Here is a 19,393-nt window from a genome sequence, read left to right on the forward strand (position 1 = left end):
AACAGGATCCGCCCCTTTTATTCAATTTTCACCTGAAATGACATACCCAAATCTAACTGCCTGTAGCTCAGGCATTGAAGCAAGGATATGCATATTCTTGATACAATTTGAAAGGAAACACTTTTAAGTTTGTGGAAATGTGAAATTAATGTAAGAGAATATAACACATTAGATCTGTTAAAAGAAAATAAAAAGAAAAAAACTATCATTTTTTTGTATTTTTTTTGTACCATCATCTTTGAAATGCAAGAGAAAGGCCTTAATGTATTATTCCAGCCCAGTTGCATTTAGATTTTGGCCACTAGATGGAAGCAGTGTATGTGCACATTTTTTAGACTGATCCAATGAACCATTGCATTTCTGTTCAAAATGTTGTATCAAGACTGACCGTATGTGCCTAATTGGTTTATTAATAACTTTTCAAGTTCATAACTGTGCACTCTCCTCAAACAATAGCATGGTATACTTTCAATGTAATAGCTACTGTAAATTGGACAGTGCAGTTAGATTAACAAGAATTTAAGCTTCAGGCCAATATCAGATATGTCTATGTCCTGGGAGATGTTCTAGTTACTTACAGTCTCATGCTAATTGCATTAGCCTACGTTAGCTCAACCGTCCCGTGGGGGACCCACCGATCCTGTTTAAAAACATTGGCATGTCTTCAGGAATATCTCCAAAGACCACTTACACAGGTGATGAGAGGGTGACCAATTTGCCTGGCATTCATTTAATATCCCTGTCAATCATATATTTAGAAATATAATTTAGCCTAATGCAATTTTTTTCATGTAAACAAATGTAATCTTCACCGGATAGTTTATAGATGATGCATTAAAGTCTACCAGTAATTTGATATACCCTCAACTAGCCCACTTGAGTAGAGTAGATCAGATGTTAGATGATACCATGGGATCTTGACTCTCTTTACACCATGTGGACAAACTCTACACTGCGCCCGCGCGGTTTCTTCCCAGCCAACAAAGTCTGCAGTGGCGGGATGGGGAGGATGATGTTATAATTCAACGTTAGATCAAGTTTGATCAACGTCCCCCTGCTGGCCCAATTGGATGATCCTTATTCACAATAAGATCCGCTTCTCGCTCCACCACCATCTTTGAGATAAGTCTTTGCCTTTTCCCCTCTCAACGGCATAAGATTCGCTTTGCTGCAGTTCCGCTCGCACCTCAACGTACCTGTAGTATATCACTGGTAGTACACAGTGAGAGCTGCTTACACGTCTGGCGGATTTTCTGTGCGCATAGGCTTGTGTACATGGTTTTCCTATATCAGATTCGTTTGAGGAGTTAAATTCAGAGGCCGGAGAAAATGAGGCATCGCGTAATAGCCATTGTCCTTTTTTTGTTGTGGCTTTTTGGGAAATCGCATGGAGCGTTTCCAAACCAGATAAATATAGGTAAGTTATATTTGAAATAGCATAACTAACATGTTTTTTCTTTAGCCTGAACATAAAACGAGATCAATGTACATTAAGACAGTGTTGTGTGGTGTTGACTTCATTTTATATTTGCATAATTCATTGTCAAGTTGATCAGTAATAGCCTACACTAACGACAGGTAGGGTAATAGCCACCTAAGCGAAACACCGCTTTAGAGTGGGGGAGGGTGAAAATGGCACAAAGTTGCTCATAGCCTATTTAAGTACTGCATCTTTCTACAGAACTTTCCACGACTGCAATGGGCAGTGTAGATAATACATTAACAAGTTAATCTATGTATAATTAAATGGGTGGTGTTTATTCTAGATAAAGTAAGGGTCATCCAGTTAGTTATGTGATGCGTAAAATTGGACTGATGATTTATAAGGACTGATATTGACGTAATACTGTATTTTCATGAAACATTATAAGAGCAACTAGGCAATGAAAAGTCACATTCTTCGTAATCTCATATTCTCTTTCTTCTATAGGTGGTCTCTTTATGCGCTCTACAGTGCAGGAGCACAGCGCTTTCAGATTCGCTGTCCAGCTGTATAATACCAATCAAAATGTGACGGAAAAACCTTTCCATCTCAATTACAATGTAGACAATCTCGAATCCTCGAACAGCTTCTCCGTCACACATGCTTGTGAGTACCACGATACTCAATTATGGCAATGTATTTCATTCAACAACTACCAAAACCGCCCCCCCCCCCCTCAAAATTCATGAGAAAATATTGTAGCCCAACAGTACACCCACTCACATAGACACATTATAAAGCTGTTGTGTCAATGCAGCATCTTTTAAACTGGGTTGATTCAAGATTGAGAATAAAACAAATATATAGTTTAACTGTTAATTCTTTCCTTTCTGGATATAATATCTTCCTTTGTATACAAAACACTTTTTCACACCACTATGATTGTGAATAGAGCTTGATTTGTTTAGGAGGATACCATAGAATAGATGATTCTATAGAAATACTGTTTGTGTGTAGGTGTGGAGTAAGTTTGACTATACAAGCCCCAGTTTATTTTTAGATGAAGCCATTGATATTTCAAATAGGTGGTTGTTGCAGTAATTTTTACATAGCCTAATAATCCAAGTGACAGATTCAGTTCTCTGTTATATCACTGCTTTTTGTAAATCTACACACTGTAGCAGACAGATGTACACTATTGTATACAATAATAGCAGGTTAGGGTCAGCCTGGTTTATGAAACACAGTGGTGCATAAGTACAGTACAAATGTGTAATGTATACGATGAAGCACAGTAAACTTATCATGTCTGTCTATAGCTGAGAAAAAGGCTTTAAACAATGGCATGACAATGTCGCGGTCATCATATGTAGGAAATGCTACTCCTTCCATGGATACAATTCAACAGAGGTGGCTGTTGTTCTGTTGAAAAGCTGTATGCTAATATTGATCTGGTATGACAATTCCACATTCCTCTGGCAGAGTAGCATCTCTCTGCCCTGGGAGTAAAACATTGTTCATTTATGGCACTTGACAGTGTTGTCTTCTCTTTCATTTTGCTAGAGCCTATGCTGCAAGTTGTTGGATTTACGATGTATCAAAATCCATTTGCTGTCACTGTGATAAAATAATTTTGTTAAAATAATTTTCCTCTCTTAGATTTGTAGAATGAATTCTCATGAATTACTGGAACAGACTATTTAATTTGATTGCCATGGGAGATATAGACCTTTAATTGGAGTGGATGGGTTTTAGTTATTTCAGGATTCATGAAATGCCTCCAGATGCTCTATTATAGTGATCAATCTGACAGAATATGGGTATGTCACATGACTGGCATGCAAGTATGAGCACATTTCAGTAGCATATTCCACTGTGATTAGATACAGTATTGCCGTTTCTAGTGTGAGTATTTATCTCTTCAGTTCATAGAGGAGCCAATGCCAACATCAGTTTGATGCTACATAGCTACCCCAGGATACAATGTTTTTGCTTTGGCATGGAACCTTTGATGAGAAACCAGACATTGTGTCCTTCATTTACGGTATTTGCACCCTGCAGTTCAGTTCAGTATTGCATTGTTTATGGAAGACAGTCAGCTATGCATAGCGTTTTTTTTCTTTTTACCTGAAAATAAATATATTTATCTGTTTGCTTATTTAATATTCAACATGTTGGAGCTGGGAGTGTATTCTAATGTCAGGTCTTGGCATTTGTTTTTGTTGAAGGGCATGCAATGGGACCCTCTGGTTCATTCAAGATGAGAATGGTTGTAGACAGTGAGCAGGCTTCCAAAGTCTTGCTGACTACCTCTCGCTGCACTGGATGCATCTGAGTGTCAGAAGCACTCGTTTGGCACGCTAACTTCTCTCTAACTGTACTTCTCTAAGGATCAGTCAGACTATTCAAATCTGTGTCGGCAAACAGAATTAGCTGCTCAGATGGTTGTGTATCTCAATACAGAGAAAAAAGACGAGGAAATCTGGCGCTTGCTTGATGCCTTTGGGGGGGCTTGTCTATAAAAATACAAAACCCCCTCTCTCATTGTAATGGTTTTGTAGAGCTACAAATGGACATTTGTCCTTCTGTGTGATTTTTTGTGTTTTATTTTTCCCAATAATATTGCAGTATTTCCATGCTGAATCATAGTGATCTTAGTTTTTGGAAACCGTGTCTGTTATAAGCATGACACAAAAGAAAATCAGAAATGAATATCAGTCAGACTTCCACGAAGCCTTCATAAAGCATTCATAACACCCAGTGCCAAGATATAATGGTATTCTGTTTGTCACTTCCTCTTTGAAGTTGACATCAGAAGAAGAAGGGGGAGAGTAGCCAACATGGATTACCTTTGACTTAGACCAGAGAGGCTACAAAGCCTGACTTTTCAATGTGCAGCACTTCTATAATATTCATTTTCACATTTATTAAATTAGATCATTCATTGCATCTATTTAGCATCAGTGGGCAAATTTTTGTCCATTAACATTATTGGACAATAACACAATAATTAATTTCTCACCATTTTTACTGTCAGATGAAATGACCAAATGGATGATATGTATGTACACTGAACAAAAATATAAATGCAACATGTAACATTTTGGTTCCATGTTTCATTAGCTGAACAAAAATATCCCAGAAATGTTCCATACGCACAAAAGCTTTTTTCTCTCAAATTTTGTGGACAAATTTGTGTTCATCCCTGTTAGTGAGCATTTCTCCTTTGTCAAGATAATCCATCCACCTGACAGGTGTGGCATATTAAGAAGCTGATTAAACAGCATGACCATTACACAAGTGCACCTTGTGCTGGGGACAATAAAATACCAAATCAAATGTTATTGGTCACATACACATGGTTATTAGATGTTATTGCGAGTGTAGCGAAATGCTTATACTTCTAGATCCGACAGTGCAGCAGTATCTAACAGGTAATATCTAACAATTCTACAACAAAACCTAAGACAATCTAGTAAAGGAATGGGATGAGAATATATTACAATGTAAGTATTAAATATATGGATGAGCAGTGACAGAGTGGCTGAGATAGTAAAGAATAGATAGTGGATGATACAGTATACATCATAAACATATGAGATGAGTAATGTGAGATATGTAAACATTCTTAAAGTGGCATTAATAAAGTGACTAGTGTTCCATTTATTAAAGTGGCCAATGATATCAAGTCTGTAGGTAGGCAGCCACTTCTCTGTGCTAGTGGTGGCTGTTTAACAGTCTGATGGCCTTGAGATAGAAGCTGTTTTTCAATCTCTCTGTCCCAGCTTTGATGCACCTGTACTGATCTCACCTTCTGGATGGAAGTGGGGTGAACAGGCAGTGGCTCGGGTGGTTATTGTCTTTGATGATCATATTTGCCTTCCTGTGACATCGGGTGTTGTAGGTGTCCTGGAGAGCAGGTAGATTGCCCCCAGAGATGCGTTGTGCAGACCGCACCACCCTCTAGAGCGCCTTGCGGTTGTGGGCGGTGCAGTTGCCGTACCAGGCAGTGATACAGAGTGACAGGATGCTCTCAATTGTGCACCTGTAAAAGTTAGTGAGGGTTTTCGGTGACAAGCCACATTCTTTCAGCCTCCTGAGATTGAGGAGGCCCTGTTGCGCGTTATTCATCACACTGTCTGTGTGCATGGACCATTTCAGTTTGTCGGTGATATGCACCTTCTCCACTGCTGTTCCGTCGATGTGGAAATGTGGGTGCTCCCTTTGCTGTTTCCTGAAGTCCACGATCATCTCTTTTGTTTTGCTGACATTGAGAGAGAGGTTGTTTTCCTGACACCACACTCCAAGGGCCCTCAACTTCTCGCTGCAGACTGTCTCATCGTTGTTGGTAATCTGTTGTGTTGTCTGCAAATTTGATGATTGAGTTGGAGGTGCGCATAAGGTGCGCATGGTCACACAGTCGTGGGTGAACACAGAGTACAGGAGGGGACTGAGAACACACCCTTGTGGGGCCCCAGTGTTGAGGATCAGCGGAGTGGAGATGTTGTTTCCTACCTTCACCACCTGGGGGCGGCCCGTCAGGACGTCCAGGACCCAGTTTCCCAGGACGGGGTCGAGACACAGGGTCTCAAGCTTAATGATGTTTTTGGAGGGTACTATGGTGTTAAATGCTGAGCTATAGTCAATGAACAGAATTCTTACATAGGTATTCCTTTTGTCCAGATGGGATAGGGCAGTGGCAGTGTGATGGCGATTGCATCATCTGTGGACCTTTTGGTGCGGTAAGCAAATTGAAATGGGTCTAGGGTGACAGGTAAGGTGGAGGTGATATGATCCTTGACTAGTCTCTCAAAGCACATCATGATGACAGAAGGGAGTGCTACGGGGCGATAGTAATTTAGTTCAGTTACCTTAGCTTTCTTGGGAACAGGATCAATGGTGGTCCTCTTGAAGCATGTGGGGACAGAAGCCTGGGATAGGGATTGATTGAATATGTCTGTAAACACACTAGCCAGCTGGTCTGCGCATGCTCTGAGGACATGGCAAGGGATGCTGTCTGGGCCGGCAGCCTTGCGAGGGTTAACACGTTAAAATGTTTTACTCACGTCGGCCACGGAGAAGGAGAGCCGACAGACTTTGGTAGCGGGCCGCGTCGGTGGCACTGAATTGTCCTCAAAGTACCCAAAGAAGTTGTTTAATTTGTCTGGATGCAAGACGTCGATGTCCGCGAAGGGGCTGGTTATCTTTTTGTAATCCGTGATTGTCTGTAGACCCTGCCACATATGTCTCGTGTTTGAGCCGTTGCATTGCGACCACTTTGTCTCTATACTGACACTCTGCTTGTTTGATTGCCTCACAGAGGGAATAACTTGACTGTTTGTATTTGGTCATATTTCCAGTCGCCTTGCCGTAATTAAATGTGGTGGTACGTGCTTTCAGTTTTGCATGAATGCTGCCATCAATCCACAGTTTCTGGTTAGGGAAGGTTTTAATAGTCACAGTGAGTACAACATCTCCTATACACTTCCTTGTAAACTCGCTCACTGAGTCAGCGTATGCGTCAATGTTATTATCTGAGGCTACCCAGAACATATCCCAGTCCACGTGATTGAAGCAATCTTGAAGCGTGGAAACCGATTGGTCAGACCAGCTTTGGATAAACCTAAGCACGGGCGCTTCCTGTTTTAGTTTCTGCCTATAGGAGGGAAGCAACAAAATGGAGTAATGGTCAGATTTGCCAAAAGGAGGGCGGGGGAGGGCCTTGTATGCATCGCGGAAGTGGTTGAGTGTGTTACTCGCTCGTGTACTGAAATCGATATGCTGATAGAATTTAGGTAGCCTTGTTCTCAGATTAGCTTTGTTAAAATCCCCAGCTACAATAAATGCAGCCTCAGGATAGATGGTTTCCAGTTTGCATAAAGTCCAGTGAAGTTCCTTGATGGCCGTCTTGGTATCCGCTTGCGGGGGGATATACATGGCTGTGAAGATAACCGAGGAGAGTTCTCTTGGGAGATAATATGGTCGGCATTTGATTGTGAGGAATTCTAGGTCAGGTGAACAAAAGGACATAGGTTCCTGTATGATGTTACAATTACACCAAACAGTTGCATATACCCTGACTCTGCGTGCAATGAACGCAAGAGAAGTGACACAATTTCACCTGGTTAATATTGCCTGCTAACCTGGATTTCTTTTAGCTAAATATGCAGGTTTAAAAATATATACTTCTGTGTATTGATTTTAAGAAAGGCATTGGTGTTTATGGTTTTTCCGCAAATGCGCTTTTGTTAAATCAACTTGGCGAAGTTGGCTGTCTTTGTTAGGAAGAAATGGTCTTCACACAGTTCGCAACGAGCCAGGCGGCCCAAACTGCTGCATACCCTGACTCTGTTGCACAGAATGCAAGAGAAGTGACACAATTTCCCTAGTTAAAGGAAATTCATGTCAGCAGCCAATATTAACTAAATATGCAGGTTTAAAAATATATACTTGTGTATTGATTTTAAGAAAGGCATTGATGTTTATGTTTAGGTACATGTTGGAGCAACGACAGTCCTTTTTCGCGAATGCGCACCGCATTGATTATATGCAACGCAGGACACGCTAGATAAACTAGTAATATCATCAACCATGTGTAGTTAACTAGTGATTATGATTGATTAATTGATTGTTTTTTATAAGATAAGTTTAATGCTAGCTAGCAACTTACCGTGGCTTCTTACTGCATTCGCGTAACAGGCAGGCTCCTCGTGGAGTGCAATGAGAGGCAGGTGGTTAGAGCGTTGGACTAGTTAACTTGCAAGATTGAATCCCCGAGCTGACAAGGTAAAAATCTGTCATTCTGCTCCTGAACAAGGGAACAGTTAACCCACCGTTCCTAGGCCGTCATTGAAAATAAGAATGTGTTCTTAACTGACTTGCCTAGTTAAATAAAGGTGTAAAAAAATAATAATAATAATTCGGCCAAAATCGGTGTCCAAAAATACCGAATTCCGATTGTTATAAAAAATCGTCCATTCCGATTAATTGGTCAACCTCTAGTGCAGACAAAGGATCTGCTTTGGGAAAGTCGTATTCCTGGTCGTAGTGCTGGTTGTGCTGGTAAGTTGATGTCTCTCTGATATCCAATAGTTCTTCCCGGTTGTATGTAATAACACTTAAGGTTTTCTGGGCTAACAATGTAAGAAATAATACATGAAAAACAAAATACTGCTCAGTTTCCTAAGGACTAGAAGAGAAGCTGCCATCTCTATCGGCGCCATCTTGCTCAGTAAAAATGTGCCGTTTTGTCACAAGCAGCAGAGTTACCACTGCTACTGAGGATAAGTTCATTAGAGTTACCAGCCTCAGAAATTGCAGCCAAATAAATGCTTCACAGAGTTCAAGTAACAGACACATCTCAACATCAACTGTTCAGAGGAGACTGCGTGAATCAGGCCTTCATGGTCTAATTGCTGCAAAGAAACCATTACTAAAGGGACTAATAATAAGAAGAGACTTGCTTGGGACAAGAAACACGAGCAATGGACTGGTGGAAATCTGTCCTTTGGTTTGATGAGTCCAAATATGAGATTTTTGGTTCCAACCGCCGTGTCTTTGTGAGACGCGGAGTACGTGAACGGATGATCTCCTCATGTGTGGTTCCCACTGTGAAGCAAAGAGGAGGAGGTGTGATGGTGTGGGAGTGCTTTGCTGGTGACACTGTCAGTGATTTATTTAGAATTCCAGGCACACTTAACCAGCATGGCTACCACAGCATTCTGCAGTGATATGCCATCCCATCCTGTTTGCTCTTAGTGGGACTATCATTTGTTTATCAACAGGACAATGACCCAAAATAGACCTCCAGGCTGTGTAAGGGCTATTTGACCAAGAAGGAGAGTGATGGAGTGCTGCATCAGATGACCTGGCCTCCACAATCACCTGACCTCAAACCAATTGAGATGGTTTGGGATGAGTTGGACTGCAGAGTGAAGGAAAAGCAGCCAGCAAGTGCTCAGCATATGTTGGAACTTCTTCTCTCAACCAGGTGAAGCTGGTTGAGAGAATGTCAAGAGTGTGAAAAGCCGTCATCAAGGCAAAGGGTGGCTACTTTGAAGAATCTAAAATCAAAAAATATATTTTGATTTGTTTAACACTTTTTTGGTTACTACATAATTCCATATGTTTTTTTTATTTCATAGTTCTGATGTCTTCACTATTATTCTACAATGTAGAAAATAGTAAAAGTAAAGGAACACCCTTGAATGAGTAGGTGTGTCAGAACTTTTGACTGGTTCTGTATGTGTGTATGTTCTTTCATCTCAGAAGATACTCTTTATTCTCTCAGCCTCACTCCATAACCCTTGAATGTGGGATTTTACATGGGTCTGCTGCTACTCATTCTTTAATGCATTCTCATGCTTCCTCAAAACACCTGCATAACAGATGGATATTCAGTTTGAAGATGGAACATAGCAGATGTCTCCCACTTAACGAAAAATCTGTTTGATTTTTCTTCTATTTATGAGACCTGGAACATATAAGACAGGATCGTCTGTAACATAAGGATGTTAACAGTGGGACAATGCTAACAATACAATCAACTGAGCTGGTAGAAAAGGAGTTGCATTATTTAAATGCTTTTCAAAGGGTTTTTCTCTAGTGAGAGAAGTCATATGGTGTCTCACTATACAGAGTGCTATAATAGCTTGTTTTGAGATGTCATTATTTTGTAAATGGCACGTTTTGGTTTTTTTTTGTTGTCTGTGGAGACTTTGTATCTTAAAAAAATGCCCATTCATCTACAAAGGGTTAAACAAATGTCTTTAAATCACATGATCGAATCAGGCGATCAATTACATATATGGTAGGGAGTCATAACGTGTAAATGATTTATCGATTAGGAGCCACTTGTAAGAATTGCCAGTCAGATTAGAATAACGTCCGTCGCTCTATAGCTCTCCCCTGGTTGGGTCAGGATGTAATGATAGTCACACATCCCCATCGGCCATGTTATTGCCTGAGAAGATCAATAGGCTGAAGGCCACAGGACAGGGCAGTGCTTCACTGTGGTGAAGACTATGGAGAGATCAGCTCTCACGGCCCATATCTATCTCTCAATATTTCCTGATATGTGACAGAACAGAATTCATTTCAGAGCTTTCTATTACTTCAAAGAGTGTAGACTTCTAGGAAAAATATAAGCCCCCGAGAGCTTGACACATATGGCTGTATGGTACACAACCAACACACAGACACATTTACAAATATACACATGCTTAACTGACTATCACTGTGCAATATGAAATAAATATATTGTTTTGGTATTTTTCATAGTAATATTGTCTGTGCAGTGAAAAGTAGGGAGGTGGAGGGAGACAGGTGTATGCCAAAACATTGGCCTTAGGGTCCGCTGACTATATCATGCTAGTCAATGTGGAGGTGAACTGAGTCACACTGGGATGATGTGCTGTGGTGAGGAGGGTGGACAGGACAATGGAGAGAATCACCACCGAGCTCCTCCATCTCACCATGTATTAAACCCATCATCATGCTGCAATAGTGGAAGTCTAGGCTAGCACCAGTGGAACTGGATTCATAGCCACCATGCACTTACTTATGCATGTTTTATTATAATAGCACCACTTTGTCAGTTATATTGAAATAAGTAAAGACAAACTAAAGCTGTGTCACGTTTGTCGTATGAAGGAGACCAAGGCGCAGCGTCGTAAGCGTACATTCTCTTTATTAAAAGAATGAACACCGAACAAAATAACAAAATAACAAACAAAACGTGAAGCTATACAATAGAGTGCTGACAGGCAACTACACATAGTCAAGATTGCACAAACACCAAAGGGAAATGGCTACCTAAATATGATCCCCAATCAGAGACAACGATAAACAGCTGTCTCTGATTGGGAACCATATCAGGCCAACATAGAATTACAAAACCCCCTAGACCTACAAAACCCTAGAAATACAAAAACCCTAGACAATACAAAAACCCTAAACAATACAAAAACCCTAAACAATACAAAACTAGCGTACCCACCCTAGTCACACCCTGACCTAACCAACATATAACGAAAACAGAGATATCGCAGGTCAGGGTGTGACCATACACCCCCCCCCCCCCAAAAGGTGCGGACTCCCGGCCGGGTGGGCATCTACCCTCGGTGGCGGCTCCGGTTCTGGTCGCAGCCCCCCCTCTTTACGCTGATCCCTCCGCCTTTGTAGAACCGGACTGCGGATCATCGCCGGAGGCCCCGGACTGGGAACCGTCGCCGGAGACCCCGGACTGGGAACCGTCGCCGGAGACCCCGGACTGGAAACTGTCGCCGGAAGGAAACTGTTGCCGGAAGCTCTGGACTGTGGAGGCGCACTGGAGGCCTGATGCGTGGGACCGGTACTGGTGGTACTGTGCTGATGACACGCACCTCAGGGCGATTGCGGAGAGGAGGCACAGGACGTACAGGACTGTAGAGACGCACTGGAGACCTGGAGCGTAGAGCTGGCACAATGCGTCCTGGCATCACTGCGTAACACGGTGTCTGACCAATCACACGCTCCCCACGGTAAGCACGAGGAGTTGGCTCAGGTCTCCCACCCGACTCAGCCAATCTCCCCTTGTGCCACCCCCAAAAAAATATTATGGGGCTGCCTCTCGTGCTTGTCTCGTTGGTACAACTCCTCGTAATATCGCCGTTCAGCTTTCGCTGCCTCTATTTCTTCCTTCGGACGGCGATACTCCCCCGCCTGCATCCAGGATCTCCTCCCAGGTCCATTCTTACTGAACACGCTGCTTGATCCATTTTTGTTGGGATCTTCTGTCACATTCGTTATAAGTATCGGACCAAGGCGCAGCGTGGTATGCGTACATTCTTATTTATTTAAAGAATGAACACTGAACAAACTAACAAAATGAACCGTGAAGCTATACAAACGAGTGCTGACAGGCAACTACACATAGACAAAATCCCACAAACACCAAAGAGAAATGGCTACCTAAATATGATCCCCAATCAGAGACAACGATAAACAGCTGTCTCTGATTGGGAACCATATCAGGCCAACATAGAATTACAAAACCCCCTAGACCTACAAAACCCTAGACATACAAAAACCCTAGACAATACAAAAACCGTAAACAATACAAAACTAGCGTACCCACCCTAGTCACACCCTGACCTAACCAAAATATAAAGAAAACAGATATCTCAGGTCAGGGTGTGACAAGCTGATATCTTCAGATAATGTACAAACACTTTACATGGCTGTCTGTGCATCTGACCCTAAAAGGAGGAATAGTCCCAAACTGCTCTGTGAACATACAGTATAACCACAGTAAAAAGCCCCACCATGCATCTTTTAGAACTTACTCCATGCCCCATATCTGAAGTAAAAGGAGCAGGGTCTTCATGCACCACAATTTCTTCAGAGATATACTTCTATTTTATCAGATGTTATTATATCAGTATATTATTTATATAGCGTTGAAAAGCAGCTCCTAATCTCTCCCTGCCCTTCATATGACTCAACCAGCACAGTGCTATTGAAGCACCGGAAAGCTCTATCACAGTACATACAGCACTGAGCAGTCCCGCTGATGCACCACTACCAGCAGCACCATCTGACTGCCATCTGATCTGGGTTATAATGAATAACATTACATCAGACGTATGATTATTGGCTGAAACAACATCAGGGATTTGATTAGAAGTCAGGGGGGTGTTGGACGGAGCGCAGAGAGAGATCTGCTCACAATTCCTCTGGAATTAGACTGCCCCTGCTAAACCACCTTTGGGTCAGACTGTGGACAATTCCAAAATAGGCCATTCCAAGAGAGTAACTATGTTACTCATCCACTCAGAGGTAATGTTCACTGTTAGTTACATGCGCTGAGCAATATTTCAGCCAAAATCAAAGGCATGCAATTAATTTACCTTTGAGAACTTCATAGAGAATTCCTCTCATGATGACCATGTTTGAAGCGAACCTTTCCTGATCAGTGGCCATATGGTTTGTCGCTAGCTGAGCTTCAATAGTACGTCTATGGGCATAGCTCCAGGACAATAACTTAGCTCTAGGGTCATGTTTGAACGTGGAGTTATGTGGAGGTTTTCTTGGAAGGAGACACCAGGGATGAGAGAGAGACTAGTGGAGATGTAAACTGATGTACTGATAAAACACCTTTGGTGCTGTTAACACTACAACCCATTGTGAAGAAGAAGGAATGTTCCGCACTTTTTGTTCATTCAGGGGAACGTTTCTTAGTGTTTTGTTAATCCTTAAGTGTGTGTGTGATATTTATTCGTTCTTAGAGGATGGAGGGCCAATTTGCAGTCTTCATCTACACTCTTAGAGAAAAAAGTTATATCTAGAACCTAAAATGTTTTTTCAGCTGTCCCATTAGGAGAACCCTTTGAAGAACCTTTTTTGTTCCAGGGAGAACCCTTTTTTGGTTCCACGTAGGACCCTTTCCATTTTACATAGAACCAGAAAGGATTCTCCCTCGTACCAAAAGGGTTCTCCTATGGGGACTGCCGAAAACCCTTTTGGAGCCCTTTTTTCTAAGAGCGTAGTGGAGAATAGATGGTAATGAGATACAGCTCAATCCATTCTGTTCACTGGAGGGCAAATTCAACAAACTGCATATTTAATACCAATATCAAAAGACACACTTAGAGTGAACTTGAACATGGAGGCTGCTGTCAAAGATATATTTGTATTTTGAAATATATAATGTTTTATGCTAAACAGCAGTTTGGTGGTCTTGTTATTCCATTTAAAACATCTGACCTCCAGCCTAGGTGTGCTCTTGACCAGAGATGATCCCATATCTCCACTCAGAGTTATTCTAGCTTGCCTATTTATCTATCGTTGGGATCTTTCATTGCAGCAATTGCTGTTTGTCCCAGAAAAAGCAGGAACCCATGGAAACACTTATTCCCTGCAGCAGCATGCCCTATATAAGATATAGATCAGACATACCAGGGGTAATGATGGGACAACTGCATTCAAATTCATTTTACAATATGGCATAGAGAGCACAGCAGCCGCAGTGCCTATTTTACCAATAGAATGGTTTGGAGGAAAAATGTACGTCTTCAATCTAATGTCAATTATTCTCCCAGCTCTGTGAGAGCACAGGTGGACAAGATAGTCCCATTGCTACTCTGAGTGCTGCTCATTTATAAAGGCAACCTCATGAATGACGGCCCAGCACTGGGGACCAGTGTTGACAAATATGTTGAACCCAGAGAAGAGCAGCTTCCATAGAATGTCTCTCTGTCTCACCTAGAACCAGACTAATTTAGGATATGATCTGGTGGCAGAGTAGGACGTGTATTTACAGAGAGCAGATAATAATGTTAGGATATGTTATTTATTTGATTTAATCCGAGCCGGGTCAGAGTGCTGGAACCTACTGTAAAACGTAATTATCTCTATAGCTAGAAACTTCCACCCACAACAGTATCATATCATGATCATTGACTCTCAATCTGGTGGGTGATAAACACTGTAATAATATTAGTATTATTACATGCTTGTATTGGTAATGGTCAAGAATTTGTCCTTGTGGAATGACTGAGTTCTGAGATTTTTGACAATTGACCCAGTGGATAAAGATGGATAAAATTAAATTCCCTTGAAGGCACAGGCGTATGTAGTGGAGAGTAATGTGAGAGTCTGCCTCTGTTCTTTTGTTTCATTTGAAAGTTGAAAGTGTACCCTCTGGATTTGTGGAGCACTCGGACAGACTGAGAAACTTTCCCAAAGCGTGTCATTTTTGTTATAATGTACTGACAAAAAAAACACAGTCTTGTCAGTTTGGATGTCTTGCCCCAGGTTGACAAGCAGTCATCTTCAGTTTTGTCGTGGGGTTATCATTTGGTAGCATGACATAAATACAAGAGCTTAAAAAATTCAGAAGAATCTGTTCTGACTGAAAATCATTTTGTGGAACACAGGATGTCTCTTTATAATCTTTGTGTCTGAGCAAACATCAATCTTCAGCAGTGGACAGACACTATGTTTACCCTCTTGTGTTTATTTCCCAAGCAGTGAGCATATTCAAATGATTTTGAGTCCTTCCAGGAATGCCTTGCAAGACAATCCAAATTGGTTTCTACAGTTTGTTCAAACTTCACTATGGACACATGCTGTGCTTTTGTGACCTTCACTTTGAGCTTCACTTTGACCTTCACTTTGACCTTCACTTTGAGACCGCAGCATAAGTATTGTGTTATGAAAGATTTTCTGTTCTTTGTGTGCTCCCGCACATTGGCTAACCTGGCTATCTGCATTGTGTCCCACCACCCACCAACCCCTCTTTTATGCTACTGCTACTCTCTGTTCATCATATATGCATAGTCACTTTAACCATATCTACATGTACATACTACCTCAATCAGCCTGACTAACCGGTGTCTGTATAGAGCCTCGCTACTGTTATTTCAAATGTATTTTTACTGTTGTTTTATTTCTTTACTTACCTACCTACACACACACACACACACACATACTTTTTTCTCTGCACTATTGGTTAGAGCCTGTAAGTAAGCATTTCACTGTAAGGTTTACTTACACCTGTTGTATTCGGCGCACGTGACAAATAAACTTTGATTTGATTTTATTTAGCGGAAACAACATTTTCTGGTCATTAGTACAATGACCTCTCCTTGACTTTATACTCTGTGTTTATCCGTAACCATGGTTTGCACTACTCTGCCATCATTGCCTGTGGGTCATTGGAGAAAGGAAATATTGACGCTGGCTTCCAGTACTACATACACCCACCCGCAAATACCAGAGGTAGATCTAGCACCATGAATGACAGACAGTAGCTAGGTTTCCATCCAATTGGCGAAAGATTTTCATGCAATATTCTAAAATCCCCCCAAAAACAATATACACATTTTCACACCAGAGATGTCTCCATCAAATTGTTTTGTTACAGATAAACGGTTGTGCATGATGACATACCATTTGCAGTTAAGTTCCCATGTACTGAATAAAATATACAAGTTCAATGGGTTTCCATCGCATTTTCCACTGTACTGAAGGTTTTCTCACAAAATGTTTTACTTTATTATAATTTTTTTAAATATATTTTTTGTTGTTGAATTTTACCCCTTTTTCTCCCCAATTTCGTGGTATCCAATTGTTGTAGTAGCTACTATCTTGTCTCATCGCTACAACTCCCGTACGGGCTCGGGAGAGACGAAGGTTGAAAGTCATGCGTCCTCCGATACACAACCCAACCAAGCCGCACTGCTTCTTAACACAGCACGCATCCAACCCGGAAGCCAGCCGCACCAATGCGCCGGAGGAAACACCGTGCACCTGGCCACCTTGGTTAGCGCACACTGCGCCCAGCCCGCCACAGGAGTCGCTGGTGCGCGATGAGATAAGGACACCCCTCCCTAACCCGGGCGACGCTAGGCCAGTTGTGCGTCGCCCCACGGACCTCCCGGTCGCGGACGGTTTCAAAATGTTTTACTTTATATGGCGAGTATGCCCACTCTGGTATAGGCGCGTGCGTACGCGCGTGCGTATAGCCTACATGATGATATTATTATTATTATGGACAAAAGAGCGAACTCATTTTTATTTGTCAAATGGCAGCCAAGTATCGATTATCATGTCACCAGAATAAGACCCTCAATATTTATTGGAAAGTAGCATCAAGCTCATCACCTTGCACTTTCCCCATCCTGTGAAGTTCATCATTAATTTATTTAATCTGTAGCCTAATAAACTGCATGATTTCCCGAAGAGTTGTAGTGGGATGACCACATAACATGCCATAGCATAACTCAAAGTTTACTTCGATATGATGGTTATTATATCAATATTTGCGCATACATCGACAGTTCTTGCATAATTCATTCTACCGACACAAAAAGTCCCACCTTGTCTAGCGTATTTTGTTATTACATGTTTTTATCCGACACGTACTTTACTCGCGTAAAAAGGTTGGATGGAATCCTGGTTACTGACTTGCATAATAACAACCATAGAGAGTGATTTTCACATATACAGTACACTGCTGGGAACACCTTCCTAATGTTGACTTGCACTCCCGTTCAAAGGCACTTACATGCTTTGTCTTGCCCTTTGACCCTCTGAATGGCACACATACACAATCCATGTCTCAATCGTCTCAATGGCTAAAAATGACCCCCAAAAATATATACACTACCTCTCAAAAGTTTGGGGTCACTTAGAAATATCCTTGTTTTTGAAAGAAAAGCAAAAAAAAATGTCCATTAAAATAACATCAAATTGATCAGAAATACAGTGTAGACATTATTAATGTTGTAAATGACTTGTAGCTGAAAACAGCTGATTTTTAATGGAATATTTACATAGGCTATAGAGGCCCACTGTTAGCAACCATCACTCCTGTGTTCCAATGGCACGTTGTGTTAGCTAATCCAAGTTTATAATTGAAAAAGTTGAATTGATCATTAGAAAACCCTTTTGCAAATATGTTAGCACAACTGAAAACTGTTGTCTGATTAAAGAAGCAATAAAACTGGCCTTCTTCAGACTAGATGAGTATGTGGAGCATCAGCATTGTGGGTTTGATTACAGGCTCAAAATAGCCAGAAACAAAATGATTTCATCTGAAACTCGTCAGTCTATTCTTCTTCTGAGAAATGAAGGCTATTCCATGAGAGAAATTGCCAAGAAACTGAAGATCTTGTACAACGCTGTGTACTACTCCCTTCACAGAACAGCGCAAACTGGCTCTAATCAGAATAGAAAGAGGAGTGGGAGGCCCCGGTGCACAACTGAGCAAGAGGACAAGTACATTAGAGTGTCTAGGTAGAAACAGACGCCTCACAAGTCCTCAACTGGCAGCTTCATTAAATAGTACCCGAAAAACACCAGTCTCAACGTCAACAGTGAAGAGGCAACTCCGGGATGCTGGCCTTCCAGTTTTATTGCTTTTTTCATCAGAACAACAGTTTTCAGCTGTGCTAACATATTTGCAAAATGGTTTTCTAATTATCAATTAGCCTTTTAAAATGATCAACTTGGATTAGCTAACACAACGTGCCATTGGAACACAGGAGTGACAATTGCTGATAATGGGCCTCTGTACGCCTATGTAGATATTCCATTAAAAAATCAGCTGTTTCCAGCTACAATAGTCATTTACAAGATTAACAATGCAAACATTTTTTGCTTTTCTTTCAAAAACAAGAACATTTCTAAGTGACCCCAAACTTTTGAACGGTAGTGTATATATGAATCAAAATGTCTCAATTAATTCCTTTGTCAGTCTTTAAATAGATGAAAGTAGCATAGGACGTCTGCATCAGGAGATGATTTTTCTAGACAGAGCATTAGGAGCACTACAGACAGTGGCTGATATCCTGACACGTTTAAACATCCCCAGCTTGGACCACATTTGGAGGAGGTCACTTCTCACACCTGACTAGACTAACAGGTTCTCCTCAGCATGTGGTAAATTAAGTTGTATAGAAAATTAACAAAGTGGCAGATGGATTTTGGCATCCGTGCATTGAATCACGGTAATTGATAAACAAAGATAATTACATACAGTCTGAATAGAATGTCACCTTGCCAGTCTCAAATTAGTCTCTAAATGAAAGACTTAACCCCATGGAGATACAAAACACAGTAGGGTTCTATTTAATTTTGTGCTTAACCCAATCCCCAGTACTGAACACCCAGTTCCAACACATGCAGAATGCAGTATGTTCTGCCCACAGTGCACTTGGTGGTAATGGTGAGGTTGTAAAATGACATCAGTGTTGGATGATCCTGAGGGCTAGTCATTGGGATGTGCAGTGCCCCTTTCAACCTGTGCGTCAGAATGTGCATGCATGTCTAGTGTGGCAACCAAGCGACAGTGATCTCTACTGACAGGTCACAATGGCCCCCTCCGCCGCTGAAAGATTTTGCACTCTTACACAACAGCTAGCTATAACAGCGCACAATGAAGCTCTGAACTGAAGGCTGTGCTGTGATTCACTATTACCTGAGATT

The 19,393-nt window shown here is 41.4% G+C and overlaps 1 protein-coding gene across 6 annotated transcripts in view; it reads left to right on the top strand.

Moving 5' to 3' along the window:
* Positions 1–1,030: 1,030 nt before the first annotated feature.
* LOC110533760 (glutamate receptor 3) overlaps positions 1,031–19,393 on the top strand; it is a 105,642-nt gene continuing 87,279 nt past the window's right edge. For all 6 annotated transcript variants that reach the window (XR_016483685.1, XR_016483686.1, XM_090186503.1 and 3 more), the window contains exons 1-2: positions 1,031–1,417; positions 1,931–2,089. Coding sequence is in view for 4 of the 6 variants with exons in the window: in XM_090186503.1 (XP_090042629.1) it covers positions 1,330–1,417; positions 1,931–2,089 (247 nt within the window). In the remaining 2 variants the exon portion in view is untranslated. The remainder of the gene's footprint in view (positions 1,418–1,930; positions 2,090–19,393) is intronic.

This window comes from Oncorhynchus mykiss, chromosome 10 (assembly GCF_057628025.1).
Source record: "Oncorhynchus mykiss isolate SJ-2025 chromosome 10, ASM5762802v1, whole genome shotgun sequence".
NCBI lineage: Eukaryota > Metazoa > Chordata > Actinopteri > Salmoniformes > Salmonidae > Oncorhynchus > Oncorhynchus mykiss.